The sequence below is a fragment of the Balaenoptera acutorostrata genome, chromosome 18 (genome assembly GCF_949987535.1).
Source record: "Balaenoptera acutorostrata chromosome 18, mBalAcu1.1, whole genome shotgun sequence".
Lineage (NCBI taxonomy): Eukaryota > Metazoa > Chordata > Mammalia > Artiodactyla > Balaenopteridae > Balaenoptera > Balaenoptera acutorostrata.
In genome coordinates this window covers 30,772,403-30,798,270 of record NC_080081.1, presented here as the reverse complement: position 1 = coordinate 30,798,270, position 25,868 = coordinate 30,772,403, and the positions used below count along the sequence as shown (strand labels likewise).

The 25,868-nt window shown below is 39.4% G+C and overlaps 1 protein-coding gene across 16 annotated transcripts in view; it reads left to right on the top strand.

Moving 5' to 3' along the window:
• Window positions 1-25,868, top strand: part of LMO7 (LIM domain 7) — a 199,087-nt gene that overhangs the window by 131,079 nt on the left and 42,140 nt on the right. For 5 of the 16 annotated variants that reach the window (XM_057532795.1, XM_057532793.1, XM_057532792.1 and 2 more), the window contains exons 5-13: window positions 5,404-5,434; window positions 6,216-6,329; window positions 10,500-10,698; window positions 14,993-15,245; window positions 15,642-15,887; window positions 16,222-16,500; window positions 16,771-16,971; window positions 17,832-18,551; window positions 19,535-19,564. In XM_057532795.1, coding sequence (XP_057388778.1) covers window positions 5,404-5,434; window positions 6,216-6,329; window positions 10,500-10,698; window positions 14,993-15,245; window positions 15,642-15,887; window positions 16,222-16,500; window positions 16,771-16,971; window positions 17,832-18,551; window positions 19,535-19,564 — 2,073 coding nt within the window. The remainder of the gene's footprint in view (window positions 1-5,403; window positions 5,435-6,215; window positions 6,330-10,499; window positions 10,699-14,992; window positions 15,246-15,641; window positions 15,888-16,221; window positions 16,501-16,770; window positions 16,972-17,831; window positions 18,552-19,534; window positions 19,565-25,868) is intronic. The other 11 variants (XM_057532799.1, XM_057532798.1, XM_057532804.1 and 8 more) reach the window with 9 other exon arrangements.

The following is a 25,868-nucleotide window of genomic DNA, read 5'->3' as shown; positions in this document are numbered from 1 at the left end:
TGATGAAGCCCTAGAATACAGCTGGCTGCACCAAACTATAATAAAACTAGAATCTCATCCTTTAACACTCTGTTCCCAAACTATGCTATCAGATACGAGAGAGATCGACTTTGGCCATGTAGGCACATTTTTTTTTCCCTCAGATTTTGAGCTTTTGGAAAATTGAAGGGTGTTGGCCTAGGCAGTCCCTGGTAGATAAAGGGCGGGTGAGGAGGGCTGGCTTGGGGCCAGCATGGATGTTTGGCCAACAACGGTCTTACCACACTGGTTTGCCTTGCTCTTTGTTTGACCTTATTCTAGAAACAATTTCTTGTTCAAAGCCTTTCAGAGAAAGAGGGAAAGGAAAGCAGAACATGAAAGAGTGTCTTGAATTGTGCTTCACAGAAATGTCTCTTCTAGGGGGAAAATACTATGTGTGGGGAAACTTGCCTGTCCTCTCGCCACTTCCCTTCCACCATACTGTGTGGCTGAGATGGGTAATTGGAGGATAGTCTTGAAGTGTCTCCTTTACTTGATCTGCTTGGGTTCAGTACTTTTCAAATGTCTGTCTTAAGCCCAGTGAGCTGGGTATGTGGTTTCCAGGTGAGACTATGGAGACGCAGAGTTAGACAAGCATTACCACATTCTCACAACTCCCAAAAGTGGAGCCAGAAATCACACCCAGGAGGTCTGACTCCAGAGCCTGCCCTCTTAGCCACGCTGCTGCCTCGGGGAAGAATGGGGTCTCCTGATGAGAGCCAGAGCGTCCACATGGATTTTATTTCCCTGGTCCTTTCCTTAGAGATAGTGCTCCTTGATTGAGGATTTGTACGAGTATTTTAAAACAGCTTTGAATAAAGAAAGGATCAGACCTAGAGTTTCCTGGCTCTAAGTATACCTTGAAGTTAGGATAAGGTGGTTACTGATGGATCTTGTTCACTGATGGGCTTACTTGAGGGTTTATGGCTCTTTTCTTCCTGGCCTCTGGCAGAAAGTTTAGAGCTCTGTGATGAGCACATGTTTTCTGGTCCTTTGTCAGGTAGTGAAGAATTACCAGAGCTATTCCATTAACAGAGTGGAAGATGATATCTATGTCATACTTGCTATTTCTTGAACGTTAAACAATATTTAAATTAGTGTGTAATACACAGAGAAGGCTAGCAACATATTCAACATAGTCATTTTTTCAAACTATTAATGTTTCATCTCTGTCCCTTTTTATGGTAAATTTGGGTTTCAAGGAAGGTTTGGATTCTTTGGCCTTTGTCTTTCAGAGCTCTGCTGGGAAGCTTTTTTATCCCAGAGGACCACCACTTAATCTTTGTACTCAGCACTTTGAAGCTGCCCTTTGTTTCTGAACCTGTGCCTTTTTTGGGTTATTGATCTATGATTATAAAGAATTCCTTTTATTGCAATTTTAAAGAAAATAGCTTTAAAAAAAGAAGCCCAGGTATGAGTATCAATACAGTTGGAGTCAAAATTGGATGTTTTAAGTAAGCTAATGTAATTTAACTGTTCTTTGACATCACATAGGAATCTCCTGAGCTTTTATCATTTCAGGCGTTCTTTTGCTGACTTACATTTCTGTAAGCTAAATAAATGTGTTCACATTAGTATTGGTGAGCGTCTGTGTGCCATGCACTGTGCTAGGCATTTTTTAAAAAATTATGGAAATAATTAATTTAGAAAACTTAAGGAACTCAGAGGTTTTGTTTTTTTTGGCCGCGCTGAGTGGCGTGTGATCTTAGTTCCCCGACCAGGGATCGAATCCGCGCCCCCTGCATTGAAAGCATGGAGTCTTAACCACTGGACCACCAGGGAAGCCCCATGTACCAGGCATTTTTAATAAAATATTTTAACGTACTTGTCAGGTGGTAGACCCTGTCTTAAGACACTTGGGATATGGCAGTAAATAAAATCACAGAAATTCCTTTTGGATTATGAAGAGACAGATAATAAACGAATGCATGCAGTTGATGGTTATAAATACAAAAATAAAGCAGGGATGACAGATGGGGAGTGTCAGGCAGGCTGGTTGCAACTTAAATACTGGGGTCCAGCATGGCGTTACTAAGAAGCCTGTGTGGGTAGCTTGGTAAATCAGATGGGCCCTGCCCTCACATAGCTTACAGTCTAGTGATAACTGCTGCTTGCTACTTACCATGAGGCTAGGGGCTCTGCTAAATACCTGTGTACTTTTCTTATGATGTCCTGGAATAAGGGCCATTATTTGCAGTTTCTCCAGAAGGAAATGGAAGCTTCAAGAGTTAAGTAAATTGCCGAGATGAACATAGCTAGTGGGACCTACATCTGACCCAAAGACCATGCTGTTGAACATGGAATTATACCATGTCAACTCTTGAAATATCTGTTGTAAGGGAATTAGCCTATTTGTAGATCAGACTGTCTTAATTTTGGTTCTTATGGGTTGGGCAATATCTTGGATGGCTCATAGAGAGACTGATACCATGAGCTTCTCCTCTGCCTTCATGCTTGCTCTATTTGGAAGGCCTTGGGGCTGTGCCCTGTGGGCACAGCAGGCAAAGGAGCCGCCTGGTTACTGACTTGCATACAATGAGATGTGTTTGTTGTGTGTCAGAAGTTGACCTCTATTGACTCCAGCAAATCATTGACTACTTGAATTCCTGGCATTACATTTCAGTGATAGAACAGCAATTTGGCTGGCATGTGTGTCACTGTGTTCAAGAGCATGTTATAAATGCTCATATTCAGAAGGGAATGTGAAATGAGGGAAAGGTTATAGTGCCAAGGTCACTGCTTATTGTGAGTGTTTATTCCAAAATAGGCCATACCTTGTGTTTACAATTATTGCTTTGTCATAAGACAAAGTAAATGAGTGTGTTGGATTAGAAACCTTTAGAGAGGGCTGTGGAAAGGAAGTTAGGGGTTCAAGAGAGCTCTGTTGCTCTTTCTGCCCTCAGTGTACTTATGAGAAAAGTGGGGTGGTTTGCATTGACTGTTAAGACTGTGGTGATTTTCAGCCTAATGTATCGTTTTCATTGAGTATTGATGGTTCTTTGTGCTTTGGTTGATGTCTGAGGTGTGTTTGTTGGTCATTAATATAAAAAGAGGCTATATATTTTATCACTTTTTATTTTTTATTTTTTTTGCCCATGCTGTGTGGCCTGCGGGATCTCAGTTCCCCGGCCAGGGATTGAACCCAGGCCATGGCAGTGAAAGCGCTGAATCCTAACCACTAGACCACCAGGGAATTCCCAATATAACTCTTATTATTTTTAATTGTCAGTTTCTAGTGATTTTTTTCCCCCACTTCTTTGAAAAATGTTGGTTTTGTTTTTACAAGATGATTTTCTTTTTTACTTAAGAGATAAGCTACGATTTAAGTACTTGGTCTGTAAAATTTATTTGCTTTTTTGAAGTATGTATCTTCTTCTATATGTGTATTTTAAGTGTACAATTCACAGACTTTAGAGATGGAACTCACTTAAATAGTCAGCATACAGATCAAAATATAAGAAATTTTCGGGCTTCCCTGGTGGCGCAGTGGTTGAGAGTCTGCCTGCTAGTGCAGGGGACGCGGGTTCGAGCCCTGGTCTGGGAAGATCCCACATGCCGCGGAGCGGCTAGGCCCGTGAGCCACAGCTGCTGAGCCTGTGCGTCTGGAGCCTGTGCTCCGCAACAAGAGAGGCCGCGATAGTGAGAGGCCCGCGCACCGCGATGAACAGTGGCCCCCGCTTGCCACAACTAGAGAAAGCCCTTGCACAAAACGGAGACCCAACACAGCCAAAGATAAATAAAATAAATAAATAAATAAAGTAGCTATTAAAAAAAAAAGATTATTAAAAAAAAAAAAGGAAAAAAGAAATTTTCAGCGCCCTAGAAGCCCCTCACCTTTTTCCAGTCACTTCCATCCTCCCCCACCAGGGCGAACAGTATCCTGACTCCTAACATCATATCTTTGTTATGCCTGTTTTTGTTCTCGACTTGAATGAATAATACAGTCTGTGCTCTGTTTGGCTTCCTTTACTTCCCATTGTTTGTCAGATTGAACCATATAGCTGCAGGTTGTTTGTTCTCATTGCTGTGGAATATTTCATTGTGTGGATATTCCATAATTTATCCATTCTACTGTTAAAGACATAGATGTAGCTCCAGTTTATTCTATTCTGAATTGTGCTTCTATAAAGGTTCTCATCTATGACTTTTGGTGAACATCTGTAAGCATTTCTGTTGGGTATATATCAAGGAGTGGAAGTACTAGGTCATAGAATATGCATATACTGTATATTCAGCTTGAATAGATGCTACCAAATGTATTAAAGTAGTTGTACCAATTTACATTTCCACAGTAGGGTGAGAGTTTGTGGATTTTATTTTTGTTATGCTGTTTTGGGGGTAGGTGAGAGGCAAATGTTGTTAAGTTCATTTCAGTTCATGTTTATCTTATGGGGAGGAATGGTCGTAGCTGTCTCCATGGATTCTTTGAAAGCTAAGTTAAATGTTTGTCTCCATTTGTGTGCTCATTCTCTCCCCCTTTTCTTTGTCTTCCTGTGTATATTTGTTATATATGTGTGTTTTATATGTCTTACACACACGATGTATGTGTATACATATATATTTTCTTATAAATGTACTACTTATGAGTCTTAGACTGAAAAGTGACCTTGGAGGTCATCTAGCTCAGGCTCCTGCATCTCTCTGAATTAGCAATGATCCTGTTTAAGTCTCTGATGGAAAGCACCAATAGTTTCGGGTCATCCATCCCTTTGTTAATTAACTTATGTTTTTTCGTCTTCAACATTGCGGTGACATCTGCCTCTTTAACTTTTCCCACAAATATCATTCCCTTTTACAGGTGGGGGGGAAAACTCATGATACTTACAATAGAGTGAAATCTCTTTAGGCAGAGATTCATGGCTATTCTTTAAACTGCACTTTTCAACATCTGCAGGGCTTGGTCTCTGAGCAATTTTCTCTGGGGAACTTGAGTGAAAAAACCCTTACGCAAAGTGGAAAAGAAAACTCAGGGCAGAATTACTTTTGTTTTTTCCTATTTAAGGTTTTTTTCCCCCATTTCCTGATTTTTTTTTTCTGCCGTAAGCACGCATTGATTTTTTTCCCCCCTTTTGATTGGGTTTAAACATTGTTTAAAATGAAAACTTATAAATGCAAATAACACACTTAAAAAATCAGGCTGTAATGAATAAAATAATGAAAAAAAGACAACCTTGCTTTTTATAGAAAACTGACCATTTTATTTCGTGAAATCAGTGAATATGGAAAAATCCTTCTGATGGATAATATACTGACTAAGGTTTCTGAACTTCCAGGTGGTATTAATATTCATAGAACTTTAGAATACAAATGAGTTTTTTCTAGTTAATAATTAACAATTTAAGGTTCATAGATATTACTAATGGATATTTTCTTTTTTCTTTACAGGCAAGAAGAGACTGATAGGAGAGTGAAAAATGTAAGACATATTTAATGGGACATTATAAATGGTTTTTTACTTACGTGTTCTGTGAAAAGGTAGTGGGATCTAAAAATATCTGATATATTCTCTATCCTTTAAGTTTTGCTAGAAACAAATTCTAAATGTGTTTAAATATGGTTGAAACATGTATTTTCTGACCTCATATTATAAGAAGGTGGGTTAAATCTAGGGAATGGGTCCTTACATGTTAGTAACGTGGTAAAGGCAAATGAATAGGCTGTAGGATTTTTAGGAGAGCAAGTCAGAAAACACCAAAATCAGACTTTAAGGAAAAACACTAAATGTTTAAGAACTCTGGGTAATTGCCCAATGTAGACTTATATCTATACTAATCTGCATATTAGAAGAATTTCTAAAAATGTGACACCTTTATTGAAAAACATAAGAGCTCAATATCATTATTAGGGAAGCTGAGAATTTTTGATTTTAAGTGTGCAGTCTGTAAGATTGTTGGAAAAATATTACTTAAAAAGTTTAATTTATGTTTTCATACTGTAAATTTTTTCCTTCTTCATGTGTACCGGTAGAGTATAAATACCTGTTGGGGTCTAGGCTTTTGCTCTGAGAATGTGCTCAGAGATGGAAATCTAAGAAGAATAACATTTTTAGTGACCCTTCTCCTTTATATAATTTAAAAGAAAATCTACTTTTCAACCATAGATATTGTCTTTTATCTAGAGTGCTCACTTGCATTTGAGCTTGCCATTAGTTACTAAATAGACTGATCTTGTTGTTTCATGGAATTTTTTTTTTAAAGGTTTTGATAACCTTGTACTGGCTGGGAAGAAAAGCACAAAGTAACCCCTACTATAATGGTCCCTATCTTAATTTGAAAGCATTTGAGAATCTTTTAGGACAAGCTCTGACTAAGGTAAGGAAACGCTATCTGTATGAGACAACTACTCTAACTAATACTTCTTCTCGTCTTCCCCTTTCCCCTTCGTCTCTTTTTTCCACATGCCCTCTGCCTTCTTCTCCTCCCTCTATAATATATGGCGGCTCTGATTGGGATGGGTGGAGAGGATTGTTACTCATTTGCTGGCTCTGTAAGCCACCACAAGGAGTGAGTAAGTGTTTCAGAGCGGTTTCCAGGTTATATGATATAGGTACACGTATTTATTTCTTAATTTTAGGTAACTCAACAAAATACTAATTTACTTTCTTTCTTCGGCACTTTATATAACCTAACTCTTTCTATAATCATTATGAACTTAACCTGTAAGAGAGAGTTGCTTCAGGGCTATTAAAATGTATGGAAGTTACTCATTTCTTTATCTTACTGTCTTGCCGTGGGTCATTATATCTCAAGTGCCAGCGCTGACCAGAGGTGGCCAAATCTTCACTCATAATATTCAAACGGGAAAATTAACTTCACTATGGTGGTATTTATGCAGGAGAATCTGCTGTGTGCAGAAGAAAATATGTCATCAAAATAATATATGATCATCTAATTAATAGTAGTTGCTTGATGGGTCTTTATGATGATTAAAGGATACTGTACCAATCAGGCATTTAACATTAGTCTCTGGCACATTGGAAGGATGTAATAAATGTTAGTTACTATAATTGGAAGATAGAAGTTTTAGGATGAAAATGATCACTTTGCCTTATAACTACTCTGATCTCTAAATAGTTTTGCCTGAACCCAGCCACATACATTATAGGGAGATGGGAGTATAGTCTAGCAGGTTAGGGTATTCCTTCTGGATTTTTATTTTCTAATTGTAAAGAGTTGATAATACCCTATTTAAATTCCTTAAAACAGTTAATTCAGATAACAGTTGAGATAATACCATGCACAAGCATTGTACTAGTTGTTGAGAAAACACTCATACAAGGCTGATGACCCATCCTTACAGCACAACCCTCTGATGTAGACAGATGAACAGGTAGGTCAGTGCAGTGGAGGAGGGCAAGGCTCTGAAGGATGAACGTGGCAGGGCTTTGAGCAAGGGCAAAGCCTTGCCTTACAGGTATTTCAACTAAGAAAACATCCAGTTAAAAATAACATAGGACTTTGGCTCTTGCATTAGTGTTCTCGTTACAGCCTTTGGTTCTTTTTATGGCAGTCTGACTCAGGTTGAATCATCCTAGTAGAGTGTTTGTGCTGGGAATGCTTTATTCGAGGCTGCTTCCTGTCACCAGTGTCAAAATCAGAGTAGATAAAAAAGAATTTTCAGGGACTTCCCTGGTGGTGCAGTGGTTAAGAATCTGCCTGCCAGTGCAGGGGACACGGGTTCGAGCCCTGGTCCGGGAAGATCCCACATGCTGCAGAGCAACTAAGCCCGTGCTCCACAACTACTGAGCCTGTGCTCTAGAGCCTGTGGGCCACAACTACTGAGCCTGCATGCCACAACTACTGAAGCCCGTGTGCTTAGATCCCATGCTCTGCAACAAGAGAAGCCACCGCAATGAGAAGCCCATGCACCACAACAAAGAGGAGCCCCCGCTCGCCACAACTAGAGAAAGCCCACGCGCAGCAACGAAGACCCAATGCAGCCATAGATAAATAAATGAATAAATAAATAAATTAATTAATTAATTATTTAAAAAAAAAGGATTTTCATAGGTAAAACTATAGTTGTGGTTTCATTCCATTATTGTGGAGTGTGGAGAGCCCTAAGAGGTATGTGAATATATGAGCTGTTTTGCATCTGTTGTGTTAAAATCAAAATCATTGTGCTCATCAAACTTTTCTCCCTTAACTAGATAATGCTTAAGGGCCAATCCAAAATATATATTAAAAAAAATACTTGCAGTAAGCTGTTGGCCCTTAGTCATCCTATAAGTTGTAGGTGACTCATTTTAGGTGACTTGTCGGAGTAAAGTCCTTGGTGGGGGTTACGGGGAGGAACCAGGCAACGGGGCCAAACTTAGGTTCTTTTATAACCATGGCGGCACATCATCATCATCTTTAACATTTACGAGGTCAAAAATCATCCCCTGTGTGTTGAACTCTAAGGCCTCAACAAGTGTGTGTCTAAGAAACCCGGTAAATCTAAAGATTTACTTAGAATTTTAAAATCTGTATTTTTAAAGAAGTATTTTGGTGGTACCAGCACTAAGCCCAGCTTCCCTATCCGCTTGGAAATAGGGTACAAAGTAGGCACTTTCATTTTCATGCTAGGATGTCAACTCTAATTCTAGGGTGTGTGTGGCGTCTAAAATATATGAAATCTCACATAAATCTACTAGACCCTACCGGCACTTAAACACTTGTCAAACAATTCAACCATGAATTAACATCCAGTCTTAGCCAAAAGTATGCCTGAGACAGCTAATTTATTCATTGTAAACATGCTTTCTTCAACTTTTTCATATCTTGAGAATGTTCCTAATTAAAAGTTGAAAGAATAGTACAACAAATACCCACCTGTGTTCCATCGGATTTAATCATTAAACATGTCCCATATTGGCTTTATTTATGTATCCATCTGTGTTTTAATTAATCGTTTCAAGGTAAATTGCAGACAACTCACCCCTAAACACTCAGCATGCATCTCTTAACAGTAAGAATATTCTTCCATATACCTATGATGTCTACTAGACCAAAGAACAGTCATGAATTCCCCATTAGTTAATATCCAGTCTATATTCAGAACATCCCAATTGTCTCCCAACTCTCTTTCATAGCTTTTTTTCTGAATAATGATTTAATGAAAGTTGACATATTACAGTTGGTTGTTAAAGAACCTAGGAATTCCTGGGGCTTCCCTGGTGGCGCAGTGGTTAAGAATCCTCCTGTCAACGCAGGGGACACAGGTTCGATCCCTGGTCCGGGAAGATCCCACATGCTGTGGAGCAACTAAGCCTGCGTGCCGCAACTACTGAGCCCGCGTGCTGCAACTACTGAAGCCCGCGTGCCTAGAGCCGTTGCTCCGCAACAAGAGAAGCCACCACAATAAGAAACCCGTGCACCACAACGAAGAGTAGCCCCCGCTCACCGCAACTAGAGAAAGCCCGCGCACAGCGACGAAGACCCAAAGCAGCCAAAAATAAATAAAATTAAAGAAAAAAAAAAAAGGAAAACTCTCTGCTTTAAAAAAAAAAAAAAAGAACCTAGGAATTCCTATCTCTGTATTAGTATCATCACCTGAAAGAAACATTTCTGATTTTTACTATAGTAACAAAATTACCTTCACCATATTAAAAAAAATTATAGAGTTACTAGCTATTCATTGAGTACTATGTATTAGAACTATGCTAAAGGCTTTATAAATTCTACTTACATGCTAATTTTAAAAAGTCCAGTTGTATTTTGCTATTAACTTTCCTAGAGGAATGTTAGTTAAAAATGCATATTTTAGTAAGTTCTATATGATTTACAAACCTATGGTTAATAACATTTACATATTTCTATATAGCTGTTATATGAGCTAAACAAATATTTCATTTAGATCCAGGGAAAATGTTTTATATTCAACAAACAAGTCTACTTTCCTTGGTTCACATCTAGGTTTTGAGTGAAAATAAATGAATTTGTGAAGTGTACACCTGCTATTCTTGCCCCTCTCTCTTTTAAAACTTTTCTTTTTGTTAAAGAACTCTGTTATGGTTTTTTTGTTTATTTAATAAAAATGAGCCCTAATATTTCCTGGAGGTAGGCTGAATATAATCTTACTAACTTTTCTCCTTTTGGATATCAAAATTAAGGTTGGCTTTTCTCTTTGCCTCCTTTCATGTTTATTGCCAGAAAACTGTAGATAATAATTGATTTTAGCCTTTGAATGTTACTCTAATTATTAGCTTTTCTTTTATTAAAATGTTCCCCCTTATTATTAAATAGACTATATTACCTTATTAAATAATATTGAATTACCTCCATATAGTCACATGAGTGCCAAGTATTAGTTGTGGGAAAACATTTACAGATTTATATTCTGATTTTTATCAGATTTTTTCTGATATTTAATGGGGCAGTCTCATTGCCTCACCTATCAAAATGCAGCACAACTTGAGCTATTGCAAATAAATAAGCAATAACTGATTGCATTTTTGGAAGTTTATGCTAACTTACTAGTCTTTAAAAAATGTTCTTCAGGCACTTGAAGAGTCCAGCTGCCTGAAGAGGAGTGGCAGAGACAGTGGTTACGGTGATATCTGGTGTGCTGAGCGTGGAGAATTTCTTGCTCCTCCAGGAAACTATAAAAGAGAAGATTCATTTGAAAGCTTGGACTCTTTGGGGTCTAGGTCATTCGCAAGCTGCTCCTCGGATATCACGTTGAGGGGGGCACGTGAAGGTGAGTTAACGTTTTGGACTCGACAGTTTATTTTTATTTCTTTGTGTATTGAGAGAAAATTGGGAATTGGAGAGAGTAGAAAAATGGAGTGAAACTATTGAGGCAAAAATTTCGCCAAGAAGTATATTTTTGTAGAGATGGAAATATAATTGGGGGTGTCTTTTCTTTCCTTCTTTCCTTCCTCCCTCCCTCGCTCCCTCCCTTCCTACTCTCTGTCTCTCTTGTTCCTTCCTCACTATATTGCCACTAGAGGGGTGATAGTTTCACTTTTTTTAATCTTCTGTTTTTAGAGGAGTTTGGGGAAGAGACAGTTAACTATGACCTGTTTTATCAGTGATAATCTATCCTAATTCTTTTCTCTCCAGATTCAGGTTTAATAATCTCTGCCTCTGAGGCTTAATAACTGGTATATCTAAACATAAAAAAGAAAGTAAATAAGATTCTATAAAAGTCTGTTCTAGTTCCTGAATAAGCTTTCTTCCCTTTTCTTACTTTTCTGCAAAAGATTAAAAAAAAAAAAACTTCTAAGAAAAAACAGGAAAATATTTTAATAATTATCTCTAAGAAAAGAAATGATTGATATCTGTCATGATAGAATATTATGCTAAACTTTGATTAAGTAACAACACTGGCATTGTGTTAGAAAACATCTTTTGCATCTGTCAGGGTCAGAGTAAACCCAGGACAAGTGTGAAAGGAACATGTTAATGAAAGTCTTTCTGTTGTGGGAAGGAACTTTCTTTCAAAAATCCCAATATTATGGTCAAATCTGTTATTTAAATGCAAGTCTTTTTCCTCTGGCTATCGGGTGGTGTCAGAAATTTCTAACTGTATGCCTTTCGCAATTCAAATTGACTAGATTGAAACCACAAGTGAAGTTTCTTGAACTATTTCTGTGCTTCCACCATCAGCATGAAAAATTGAGAGTTCTGGTTGTGAGTTTTTGCTGGATTGTTAGAGAGTTTACTTTGCTTGTTTATTTTGATTATTATTTTATATTTTAAATGTTTTTCCTAATGTTTTTATTATAAAAAATTTCAAACATCAGCAAAGTTGGAAGAATTTTACATGAATACCCATGTACCTGCCACCTAGTTCTACCATAACATTTTACTGTGCTTGCTTTATCACATACCAAGCTCTCATTCTCTATGCACTAATTATCCATCTTATTTTTTGAGGCACTTCAGAGAACATTACACTTGTCCTAAATGCTTCAGCATGCAATCATTAGCTAGAATTCAACCTTTATTTGCTGTTGTTCTTTTAATGTAAATTTACATAAAAGCAAAGTACAATGAATTTGTTTTTCAAAAATAAAATGAATCAACAAATATTATAACAAAACCCCAAATTCTTTAGCTTTTTGAGTAGTCGTGGCATTTAAACGTTTAAAAAGTGAATGGCTATTTGAGTTAACCTTTACAATTACTGCTGTATTTGTTGGCTGTTTGCTGGCTAGGTTTAATGTTTTCATAGCCCAGATGACTCTTTTTTTTTTTTTTTTTTAAAGATTTTATTTTTTTATTGATTAATTGATTGATTGATTGATTGCTATGTTGGGTCTTCGTTTCTGTGCTAGGGATTTCTCTAGTTGTGGCAAGCGGGGGCCACTCTTCATCGCGGTGCGCGGGCGTCTCACTGTCGCGGCCCCTCCCGTCGCGGGGCACAGGCTCCAGACGCGCAGGCTCAGTAATTGTGGCTCACGGGCCCAGCCGCTCCGCGGCATGTGGGATCTTCCCAGACCAGGGCTCGAACCCATGTCCCCTGCTTTAGCAGGCAGATTCTCAACCACTGCGCCACCAGGGAAGCCCCCCAGATGACTCTTATAATCGTTTTAAGGAAATGAACCTGAGTTCATAATTCATCTGAGTGATTAAAGCTGTAAAAGCAGAGGTTGAAATTCTCAACCCACTATATTACTTTGTCCTGACTGAAGAACCTAACACATGTGATGTTTAAATTTATATCTGACCAACAAAAATAAAAGGGACACGTATTGAAGGCATGTGGGAGTATACAGACTCAGTCAATTCAAAGGCAGTGGTCCAGTGGTGTGACTTGAAGCATTCTCCTCAGATACTTGTTGGGCTGGGTGCCTGGTCCTTGTGAGGAAAAGCAGAGGGGGTTACTGTCACGCTGCTTCCTGATCTTGGGAAAGGAGTTGCAGACCGTGTTTGAAGAGGGTGGAAGTGAAGACTTGGTAATTACAACTAAGGAAGAAAAAAAAAAGAAAATCCTGGGGGCCACCAGGATGATAAAACTTTTTTGTGATCGGTATGTTGAAATTCTGCTACCTACCAGGTTGTAGTCCCAAATTGATGATCAGTATAATATTGATGATAATATTTTTAGGTTAACAGAACTGCAAAGTCACATTCCTTAGTTTTATATGAAGCCTCAGTTGACTGAAAAAAAAAAAAAAGCAAAAACACCATCTAAAGGTTGAGAATTATGTTTTATTCAGCAGACTTGCTGAGGACTTAAGCCCAGAAGACAGTGTCTCAGATAGTTCTGAGGGACTGCTCTGAAGAGGTAAGGGTGGAGCCGGGATAAATAGGAGTCTGTAAAACAAAACAAACAAAACAACAAACAAAAAACAACTCACTCAGGTAGTCAGAACATCAAAAGGTTACTGTTAATTAAAGAAAAACCAGACATCTCAAGTTAATGAATTTCAAGCTTTCCTATGTATGGAAAGATGAAAGAGTCTGGGCTCACTGAAATCATTCCTTTGCCATGCACCTTAACTATATGGGGCGAGTAGCCTGCTTTTCTCCATCCTGAATCCCCTCAGGGTGCACAGTCGGGGACAGGTGCAGTGGCTGCTGGCTGGATGGCCGCAATATCCTTTGTTTACTGATATGGCAGGTGGCATTTTTCATCCATATCTCTTACCAGATCAAGAATATTTGCCTACTCTGCAGCATACTGTACTGGACTTAAAAAAAAAAAGTAGCTTAAAAAATTCCAAAGTAGAAGGATCTTTTGTACAGATTTCACATGTGCAAAATTTTAGCAAGAATCCTTGACATTTCTCTCTTATTTTCAAAAAATGTACAAATTTAGGAGGCAGTAAAAACAAAGCGCGAGATTATTGACTATTAATCCTTCTGGTCATAGCTGCTATACTTCCTCGTTTTTTGCCATGACTCTCCTTTCCCTGTTCCCGTCTCAAGGTCTCCTAGCTGTGTGTTCAACCGCTTCCTGTAGGCTCCTCTCTGTTACTGTAGACTCCTGCCAGGCACGGGGGAGGGGACGAGACTGCCTTTGGCTCAGGTTTACCCTGCAGGTGTGCTCCTGCTGAGAGCCCACAGCTCCCAGGTCCTCAGGTACTGTGCACAGCCAGCCTCTGAGAGCTCTGGCGGGAAGCATGCAACAGCTTGCAAAGTTTCTTAACAAATACACAGAGGCAGGAAGAAAAGGGCAGACTGGGAGGCAGCTGAAGCTTGTATCTATCGTATCTATATTGTATCTATTGTAATGTTTAGTACCCTCGTTTCTTCCCGTGTATTTAAAAGAACAGACTGACTTTTTTTTTTTTTTTTTTTGAGAACAGATTAGCGTTTGTATCTATCTGACCTTGAGGTGTATCAAAGTGTATTCTTTAAAATTTGTGTGTAAATGATGTTGAATCAAAATACAAGGTTCCCAATATTTCCGTGACCACCGTCAGAAAAAGCCTCGAGTTCTGCGTTCTCTTAATATTTTGGGGGGACATTAGAAGTCATTTGGTCCAACCTCATATGTAATGTGTGATTCTTGCTCATAGGGGTCTCACCAGGATCTATCAAACTTCTTTGTGATCTTGTGGTTTTTGCATCTCTTTCTTTGTCTTCCCTTGTCTCTCGCCTCACAGAAATTTTGGATGACTGCGTGATTTATTTTAAATGACTGAGTTTCCCTCGAGCTACATTCAGATCTCATTTTAGGCATCTTTGACTTGATTGCTAGATTTTATTCACATGTATTCCATCAACAAATTTTATGAAAAATTGTGAGGGCAAGGAAGACTGGGAAGAAAAGGGGTTCAGCCATAAACCGGGACTTTTTCTGCTTAGAATGTGCAACAGTGAAAGAATGTACTGCATGCATCGCCAGTATGCAAAGCAAGTTCCTCCTGATGGGTCTTATCACAACTTCATGACAAATTTCTAAAAATATTCCCTGCAGTTAGCAGTAGAGCACTGGGTTTCCAAGGGAAAGACAAAAGCAGGCAGGCTGTGTGGGTTTCAGTTAGACGAGTAATCTGGAGAGTAAAGCAAATTCTTGTGCCTTTTTTTTTTTTTAATAGGTTGTGAAAGTGACACAGATTCTGAATTTACATTCAAAATGCAGGACCATAATAAAGATGATATGTCATATCGAAGGATTTCGGCTGTTGAACCAAAGTCTGCTTTACCATTCAATCGCTTTTTACCCAACAAGAGTAGACAGCCATCCTATGTGCCGGCGCCCTTGAGGAAGAAAAAGCTGGACAAAAATGAGGGTAACAGAAGAAGCTGGGCAAGCCCAGTCTACATAGAAGCCGATGGAGCATTTCCAAGGTACTGGGATGCGAGCTGATTGTTGAATTTTAAAATTCAGTCTGCTTTGTGAATTTGCCGGGATATTTAAATTTGGTAAAAAGCAATGGTCCTTAAAAATGTATTTCACAGATAACATAAAACTTCATTAGTGAAATATTTCTTTTACTTACCTATATTTTTAGTCATCCGTATCTTGAAGAGATTTCTTCCATTTTAGAATGTCAGCGTATGATTTGCCGGTTCTTTTTTTAGACGCATGCCTTTAGCTCACTGGTTATCTTTCAGCTTCCTGGACGACTTACATTGTTCATTGTGAGCTCTGCTGTGTTGCTTTCTTCCATTTTTTTTTTTCTTTTCTGTGTTGACTGAGCTCAGTGGACACAAAAAAAATCCTTTAATTTCCCATCAAATCAGCAGAGCAAAGCATGATTTTTCGAATCCAGCTTCCTATCAGAAGGAGGTGTATGGTTCTGAGAGTGGATCAGACTCGGAGGAGGAACGGAGGTTGCCGGATGTAGTCTTGGATGACTTAGCCAACCGTAGATTCCAAATGAAAAAGAGGCCCGAGGGTTTCATCTCGAAAAGCATCTCTCCTAAGTCTTGTTCACCAATCTTTTCTCCTGCTGACCCATTAGCCACTGGGCTATACAGAATGACGAGGTCAGAAAAATTTCTTTTGGATTGGAATGTCTATTATGCTCTTGATTTTTAATATGTAAAGTAACACCCCAGATGGTTTGCAATTTGTCTCTCTCTTTTAACACATTTTATCATTGTCTTTGGCCCTTCTGTATCAAGCTCTTCTCTAATTAAAATGAGATGCTATTATAATGCCTTAACTTTGTTGTAGGAGCTGGAATGATGAGACTGATGAGAATGGGAACTAATTGTCTGCATTCACAGTGTAAACTTTGTGAGACAGAAAGCATGCCTCTTGTGTTCTGTGTCACAAATTGCTCACGCAGTGTCTTAACTGGTTGGATGTTTTGAACAGTAACGAGAGGAGAACTTGGGGCACAAACGTGGAGAACTGGCCAACAGTACAAGAAACTTCAGACTCTTCTTGTTATTTGGAAGAGGCAGAAGAAAAGACAAGCATACCCAACACTGTAAAGGATGATCTTTATGTGCGAAAGCTAAGCCCAATCGTGCCAAGCCCAGGGAATGCTTTTGATCAGTTTCTTCCCAAATGCTGGATCCCAGAAGATGTGAACTGGAAACGAATAAAAAGGGAAACTTATAAACCATGGTATAAAGAATTTCAGGGATTCAGGTTTGTCTTTGTGCATGTTTCTTTTATTCCGCTGTCCATTCAGTACCCTGACTGGGTACATTCTATGTGCGCTTTTTATGAGAGAGGTTAATTTCCCTTCAACGTCTGTAGAATTGCTAACTGAAAACACTACTGTTTAAATTTAAACTTTAGGATCTGGATCTTAAAAAGTCCTCTACATAGCCAGAGCTTGACGTTATTTTTAGTTGCATCGTTCTCCAATTCTTTGTCTTCTTTTCTCTTTCCTTTCTCTATGTCACTCCACGGTAGAAGGAATTCAGACTCTGACGATGAGGATTCAGGCTCTGACAGAAGCTCCGCCGTTTTTAGTAGAATACAAAAAGCAGATCATAGGCTAGACAGCGACTGTCAAAGATGTTCACTCTTGCTGGAACTGGCTAAGAAATGGGCCAGAAACTCCCGGGACACCCATGCAGCCAGGAGAGCCAGTGGTGCTTCGGATGAGCCCAGGTGTACCTGCCTGCATGAGCCCGCCTGCTTGGAGTCTGGCCTGTGACCCTTGTGCCAGCTTCTGCTGCTACTTTAACCTCTGACCATGATGTGCTGAGTCATGAACACTTAGGCACTTAATGTTTAGTTAGAAAAGCATAACATATGACATCATGCTTTCTGTACAAGCATGTGAGCTTGAAATTCTATAGGATTAAATATTCTTTAGCACAGTCACGTACAAGAGAGTATATAGTTACATGTGGCATAGACAGTTCTTGGCGGAAAACCGTTTTTAAAAGGCTTTTAAGGCAGTTGACCTAATTTTACAGTTGCGCTATGTGTGGAGCTGTGGAGAAAGGAAATAACTTATAGACAGACACTGGGACAGGCAAGACTGATGGGAAAATGCAAAGAAAAGATTCATCAGTCTTTAATAAAGCTTCAGAGCATTTTATTTAATCTGCTGACTACCTGTGCCTGTTGCATAAAGTGCTTTTTGCTCAGCTCTTGAAACCTTCCAAGATCATTGCTGCTTCTCTGGGAGGGGACTTAGGTCGCTGTGGCCAATGGGATGAGGAAGGGGTGGAAGGGAACACTGTGTGTATCAGGGAGCTTCACTCTCTTCCCATTCTGGCCCCATCACTTGGCCTCAGTGGTGCCCACTGAGAGATACACTCTGCTCTTATTCCTTTAAATGGTATCCAGGAGAGTCATGGATTACGGCATTAAATGCTAGTCTTTCTTCCCAGCAAGAGTCCCTCCCATGGCCCCCTAAAATAATTCACCCACAGTGACTGGCTAGTTGGTCTGCTACCTAATTACCTTTTCTCCCCAAATTTAATAAGATTCTCCCTTCCTTTTTCTTTTCTATGCTTCAGTCAGTTTTTATTACTTCAGGCCCTCCAGACATATTCTGATGACATCTTGTCCTCTGAAACAAATATCAGAATTGATCCCACTGCTGGCCCAAGGCTCATAACACGCAGAAAGAATCTCTCTTATACACCAGGATATAGACCAGATGACCTGGAGATGCCAGCCCTGGATCCTGACTTAGAGAACGATGATTTCTTTGTCAGAAAGACTGGGGCTTTCCATGCAAACCCATGTGTTCTCCGGGCTTTCGAAGACTTAAGAAGGCTTTCTGGGCAAGACGATCCTGTAGAGCAAGATATAATTCTGCAGTGTAGGGAAGGTGAACTTGTACTTCCAGACCTAGAAAAAGATGATATGATTGTTCGCCGCATTCCAGCACGGAAGAAAGAGGTGCCTCTGTCGGGAGCCCCAGATAGATATCAGCCAGTCCCTTTCCCCGAACCCTGGACTCTTCCTCCGGAAATTCAAGCAAAATTTCTCTGTGTACTTGAAAGGACATGCCCACCCAAAGAAAAAAGTAATAGCTGTAGAGTGTTAGTTCCTTCCTGTAGGCAGAAGAAAGACGACATGTTGGCTCGTAAGATCCAATCTTGGAAGCTGGGAACTACTGTACCTCCAGTCAGTTTCACCCCTGGTCCCTGCAGCGAGGCCGACTTACAGAAGTGGGAGTCCATCCGGGAGGCCAGCAGGCTTAGGCACAGGAAGCGGCTGATGGTGGAGAGGTCAGAGTGTGTTTCTGCAAGGATTTGCTTGTCATGGATGGTCTTGTGTGACTTCCCTTGTGTGAGAAAGTGGCATCGTATTGCCCAGCTCTGCATGTCATGAGCCATTTGGAAGCATCCTGTAAAACATTGATTTTGCTTTGAGAGACCTTTAGTCTTTGTGTGGAAAAAGTGCAATTCCATATTTGCACATCTCAACATCACCTCTCTGAGACCTGTTTAAGAAGGTGTATACACAAATGTTGCCCTTGGCCTTAAGGATGACTATGATACTATTCTGCCACATTGACGTTTCACGAAAATGTTTTCCAATTATATTTACAGACTTCTAGTCTCACGTCCAGGCATTTCTGAAACAGTCTGGTTGTTTGGTTTTATGTGTTTCTCATATTTCAGAGTATATGATTTTTGTGTAAAAATTTCCCTTAAAATATGGCATTGCAAGTTTCATTTAACTTGATTTTGATATTTGATTTTGACCTAGACTTCTTGGACTATCGATGTGTGACTTTTTAAATTTATGGTTTAAAGTTCAGTGCCAACATTATTAAAATGCATGAATGTTATTTGCTGTCTGCTACACTTTACGTATATGTAATTATGGCCATTTTGATCATGAGTCTGCATTTATGTGTTATGCAACTTGCTGTTTTGATGACTGTTCAGTTTGTTGAACTTTGGGATCGACAAATATTGGGTTAAATGAAATTAGTAGATCTAAATCTAACTTATTAGTTCCTGGCAACAGGAAGCTTTTTTAAAAATGGGTTTGTTGGTTCAAAGGAAATCAGGAAATTCTTTATCTTAATCTGAATTCCTTGAGATATGAGATCAGTGAGATTTTGAGACATGATCAAGAATGTGACTGAAGAAGCAACCTTTTGAGATTTGTCCATCTCTAGTTCAACTCTTAAAGATGCTGATTTAGAAACTAACACAAGTAGAAAAAATGACTTTTAATTTTTGGTTTTCTGATTCCTTAGACTCTTTCAAAAGATTTATGGTGAGAACGGGTAAGTTTTGTGGTTCAAAGTAAAAAAAAAAATCTGCGTTTTGTTTGTCCTTTGTGTAATACGTCCTTGCACTTCTATCCTGGCATGTCACTAAATGGGGGTGCTCTGTGCTGTGCATGAGACTTAAAAAATGGGAAATCTTTCTTAATTCTGCAGCCAAATGGTAATATTTCTGTCTGAGTGCCCAGTGCATGAAGTCCTATAGGACAGCAACAGTTTGTTTTATTAGAAGTCGAAAATTCAGGTCCTTTTTTTTTTCTTAAGGAGTTGATTAAAAGTCACAAAAACACGTGCCTGAGATTAGGTGTATTTATTTCGGTATCTGATTGCTGCATAGACCAAACCTCTCATTTCTGGATGTTGAAGCCCAAATAACTACGTTTTAGACTATCTATGATGGAAAAAGAGTATTAGCATTTTCTTTGAGGTTGGAATACATGCAGTTGGCATTATCTGTATACTCTTAGTTCAAGGGGAGCTTTGTTAGTTGGGATGGTGAGTGGCATTAGTCTTCCCTTAGTAGGATTTGGAAGCATTTTCAAGATTCCTGATTAGGGTAAAATTTTATAACATGGCTGTATTATAAAGGCAAATCAGACTTCCAAAACTGCAAAAAAATTAAAATATTGGTAGTTTCCAATATAGCTGCAAGGACTATATTTATAACTAATTCCCAGTTTTTGTCTACATTGGTCCTCTGTATCTGAGGATGCAGATCCTGGAACCAATCCCCCTCGGATACGGAAGGGCGACTGTCCTGTTGTTTAACTCTAGTCACCTGGTAGACATAAAATACGATAAAAATAACTTTCTGGAAATATTTTCCCTTTCTAGAATAACTGAGTTAAAATAAATACTTCTTTACTTTTAGTACACACTATGTAGACTTAGTCATTCTTAGTGCAGAATAACCAGCTGGCTACATCTTAATATTTTATATCAAACTTTCTGTAACTTTGTGACCCTAACTGCTAATACTTTTTGATCAAGAAGAAAATTTAAGTGTGTCAAATATTTAAATCTGTCTAAGCCTTTTCATCTCTAAGGTTCTCTAATTTTAAAATAATTAATTAATTAATTTATTTATTTATTTTTGGCTGCGTTGGGTCTTCACTGCTACGCACGGGCCTTCTCCAGCTACGGCGAGGGGGGGGCCCACTCCTCGTTGTGGTGCACAGGCCTCTCATTGCGGTGGCTTCTCCTGTTGCAGAGCACGGGCTCTAGGGTTGCGCGGGCTGCAGCAATTGTGGCTCGCGGGCTCAGTAGTTGTGACTCGCGGGCTCTGGAGCACAGGCTCAGTAGTTGTGGTGCACAGGTCTACCTGCTCCGTGGCATGTGGGATCTTCCTGGACCAGGGCTCGAACCCGTGTACCCTGTATTGGCAGGCGGATTCTTAACCACTGTGCCACCAGAGAAGTCCCAGGTTCTCTAATTTTGATAGCTTTGGATAATTTTGATAATGTGGAGATCTTGGAAGGTACTAAAAATTACTATTTAAAGCAATATAGCCATTCTAGATGTCAAAGATGTAAAGGAGCGACGGGCAACTAATTTCAAGTACTTCTCAGCCATTGATTTTAAAAATCAGGCTCCCAGCATGCTTTAAGTGTGCCGTGCAAAGGCACATTATCTCCTATCCAGTTCCTCACGTGTGCTTAAAGCGTTTCCATCAGGGAGGGTGAGCAAGGCTGTTTTTAGCATGACGCTTAAGCATCTGCTAATCTCAGTTCATCACGGGAAAGCTGTTTTAACTTGATAAACAAACCTTTGCAGTATCAAGCATTTTGAATGATAACTTTCAGAGGAATTTTCTTTGGTAAATAAGGCTTTATAACGTAAGCAGGTTGTTTTTCTTAAAGGGGATACGAATACACTGAGTACAAGTGCTTCATGCGAATGTAAACCTGTACAGCTGTACCTGTTTCCTCTTAGGAACGCACTGTATGACTGGGTTAAGAAAAGAAGAGAAAAACCCAAATGCTGAGGCCCAGCAAGCTAAGGGTTTTCCTGGGCCGGAGCCAGCAGCAGCAAAGGCCTTCTGTAGACCATTTCAAGATTGCTGCTTGCATAGTACACTATTTGTTTTAAAGGCTGTTCCCCATGCCGGTTACTGCCAAGGTAACACAAATAAAGCAAGGTTGTCTGTAAATGGAGACTGATGAATAATGCATGACTTGTCAAATAATGGAAAGTAATACAGATATATCTTCAGAAAACTGAAGTGCATTTTAGACCACTTGCGATCAAAATATATTATTTGGGATTAAAAAAAATTCTCTCAGTTACCAATGTTTTTCTTAAATTGATCTGCAGGAAAACAAAAAAGATTTAAATTGGATTGAGTATAGACATTTAATCTAGAATTCGTCTCATGTTTATAAACATGTTTGTAAATGATTATAAACATGAAACAAGTGATATTTCTGGGTGATATTCCTCTGGACATCGTGTATGTTGTCAAGCTTGGAATACTTACCTGGAAAAATCATTATTGCTCAACATCCTGTGATGGGAAAATAACTGCCTATAACATGAATGCTTTCTTTTTGGTAAGAACCAGGTTAAAGAGAAATGTGCATCACCTTTTGCAGGCTTAGGTTGTTCATTTCTGGCTTGCTTTTTATTTGGCATTTAACACTTCTCACTTTATTTTTAGTAAGATGCTTTGTATGTGGCAGTCATTTTCTCACATGTGCTTTTGTGTTGCATGATTTGTCTTATGGTTCTGTGACATTTGAAAATTTGGTTACGATGCCTCTTGGCAGAAGCTGTTAATGACAAAGAATTTGTAACGGTATATAGCTATAGTTTAGTAATATGATTAAGCCATTAAGTCTACTGCCAGTATCAACAGGAAATGAACATTGATTCAAGGTGAAGTTGTAATCAAAGACAACTAAGACGCGTATATTTTACATATGGGTTTTGGCCAAAAAATTCCGTAGAACAGTAAGACACCTAAGACAACAAAAAGGAAGGAAAAACAAAGTTGATGTGAGTTACTTTCTGAAGATTTTGCCCCCAGGGGACATTCAGCAATGTTTGTAGACATTTTTTTTTTTTTAATAAATTTATTTATTTTATTTATTTATTTTTGGCTGCGTTGGGTCTTCGTTGCCGCGCGGGCTTTCTCTAGTTGCAGCGAGCAGGGGCTACTCTTCATTGCAGTGCGTGGGCTTCTCATTGCGGCGGCTTCTCTTGTTGCGGAGCACCGGCTCTAGGAACGTGGGCTTCAGTAGTTGTGGCACATGGGCTCAGTAGTTGTGGCACACGGGCTCAGTAGTTGTGGCTCACAGGCTCTAGAGCGCAGGCTCAGTAGTTGTGGCGCACGGGCTTAGTTGCTCCGTGGCATGTGGGATCTTCCCAGACCAGGGCTCGAACCCGTGTCCCTTGCGTTGGCAGGCGGATTCTTAACCACTGCGCCACCAGGGAAGTCCCTGTAGACATTTTTGATTGTCACATTGGGTGGGTTGAGGGGAACGTTGCTACTGGTATTTAGTGCTTTTATAGCCAAAGATACTGCTAAATGTCCTACAGTACACAAGATTGCCCCCTACAATAAATAATTTTCGGGCCCCAAAATGTCAATAATGTGGCTATAGAGAAACACTTATTTAGACTCTAAACCTCTTATGAAAGTCTTAAAAAAGTCTCTTATGTTATCATTATAATTTATGGTAATTCTAAAGCCTCTTACCCTAGTTTTAGCATTAATGACTCCTCAGAGAATTCCTACAACACCTAATGGAAATATATTTAGAGGTGCATAAATAGGTATATTCTTATCTTCCCTTGAAAGTTGGGGACCCCAAACTTAGCATCATGGAATTTCTGTTTGCCATATAAGGTTATCGGTGATTTTATATTTAGGAAATTTTGCTACATGTTGTTCCTTTTTGATCCCTTAATTCCTAGATATTCATCTATAAATTTCCTGAGATTGAGTTCTAAAAAAATACTCATCGTAACACTAGTCCCTGCACTGTGGGAAAAGAAAATAAGATTTTAGTGATCTTGTTTTATAATCTACTCCTTTTTTCTTAAACTTCCCCTTCTTTCTCTCTTCACCCTACATGCTATTAAAAAAAAAATTCTATTCAACTGAAAATGCAACATGATAGACCTGTATTTTTGGGGAAAAATCCAAATGCAGTTTTAAATTGGAGCTTTTCCAAATAAGGAAATACAAGGGTAAATGAACTGCAAGGGAATTATTTGCCAGTGAATAGTAATTCATTCTACAAAACATTCTAGAGCTGTGTAGTCCTTTCAAGTTTTCCCAGTCTTCCTGGGAGTATCTCTGGTGCTTATCTCAGTTTGCGGAGGTAGACAGGTAGGTGTTATGTGCATTTTAGAGATGTGGAGAAAGAGAATCAGATGCCACAGCTTTCCCAAGGACCTGCAGCTCCTGAGTTGCTAGAATCAGACTAGGGTTTCGTACAATGAGGTAATCCATGGAGACTGCTCGGTAGTTGTTGCTGGCACACAGTAAGCCCTCAGAAGTTTAATATTATGCTGTTAACTCTGATAAGGAAGGAAAGAATTCTTCATGATCTGGCTGAAAGACTCCTACACTCAAAAAGTTCTCGATTTTATCAGTGTGGCCTGGGGAGACCTCTCTAATTTGAAACTGCTTTGGGAGTTAGTTTTCAGTAGATCTCTCATGATCATATTTGCCTTAATAAGAATAGTTGGTGTATAGGACCAGATGGTTATTGAAATGCCATCGACATAACCTGACCCATTATTTCTCCTAACGACTCCTTCCTGGCTTAGCAGACAAGGAACTGAGGCTGAGAAAAGTTAAGTGACGTTAGGTGGGAGTGAAAATTGGTGCCTCTGCTGGGTCTTACTTCCTGTCTCATTCTGGTTCCTGGCTCAGCCTGTATGGAATGTGCCAGGCTTTCTAGAGGTAACTTTATCGATCCCAGGGAACACAAGGGGCTCACATTCCTGCCTTCCACAGGGACTTGTCTACTCTAGCCATTGTTTGGCTCACTTTGTTCATATTGGGGGGACCTCCTGTGTGCCAGGCTCTGTGCTTTGGGCTCCCGGGAGGGTGATGCAGCCTTTGCCCATGGTGATACCGTGTTTTCTGAAAAGACACATGTTAAGGTTTCATAGTGCAGGAGGGTGAGGGCTGAAAGGGTCTGGGCCAGTTGAAACTGTCCAGCCTTCCTCCCACCAAAAGATTACTTAAGATACTTACATTTCCAATTTTGTTCTGGAATTTATGTAACCTCATGTGTTGGGCATCCAGATTCCCCTCATACCTTGGTCCTGAAAAAATTTTCTTTTTAGTGAGTCTGTTATTGTATTAGCTCATATAGCCTTATTCTTTGCCGTTATGACTTAAGTGAGTTTATATTCTCAAATCATATGACGATTTTTATATAGTCATACCTAGTTAATTATATATGATGTTAACAGCTCAATATATAATTTCATATATGTACTCATATATGTAATTCCTTAATATTCTTGAATAAATCCTATAAAGCTTTCTGTATAAAACTTTGGGGAGGAGCCACAATTTCTTACAAAATTAGAAACATTTTATAGCTAGTTTATTTTGCATGATTAAATATGGCAAAACATACCTCATGCTTACCACAGATGTTAAATGAGTGTGTCCTGCATGCCTTGTGCTGTGTTAATGTGTTTTCCTTCCAGGCAGCCTGTGAACTTGTGAGGGAGGAAAGCTAAACATGCATGCATGCGTGCACGCTACATATTACGTAATGCTGAGTGTTAAGTGCCACGAGAGTGGTATAACTAAAGCATCACTTTTTGCAGGAAGACTTTATCAAAGTGGGAGAAGATTATCTAGATCATTAGGACATTTACGAGCACCTACCAGGGACTGGGCACTCTTTTAGGCGCTGGTGATAGAGCAGCAAACAAATCAGACAAAATTCGTGCTTTATAATCTTACAGGACGAGGCAGGTGATGTGTAAATAACCATACAATTCAGATGATGATAAATGCTATGGAGAAAACGCGGGATAATGTGAGTCAGGGGAGAGGGGCATTAGCTCTTCTTGTAGGGTGGTCAGGGGAGGAAACCCCGAGGTAACATTTAAGCAGCTGACGGGAAGTGAGAGATAAACCATGTGAATATTCGGTTGAAGAGCATTCCAGGCAGATGGAAGAGCAGGGAGGGAAGCAAGAGGTTGGGCCTGAGCAGGGAAGCCAGTTGGCTGGAATAGAGCGTGTGAAGGGGAGCTCAGTGGGGACAAGAGCAGAGAGGTAGGCAAGGGGCCAGGTAATGTCAGACCTTGAAAGTCTTGGAAGAACCTGCTT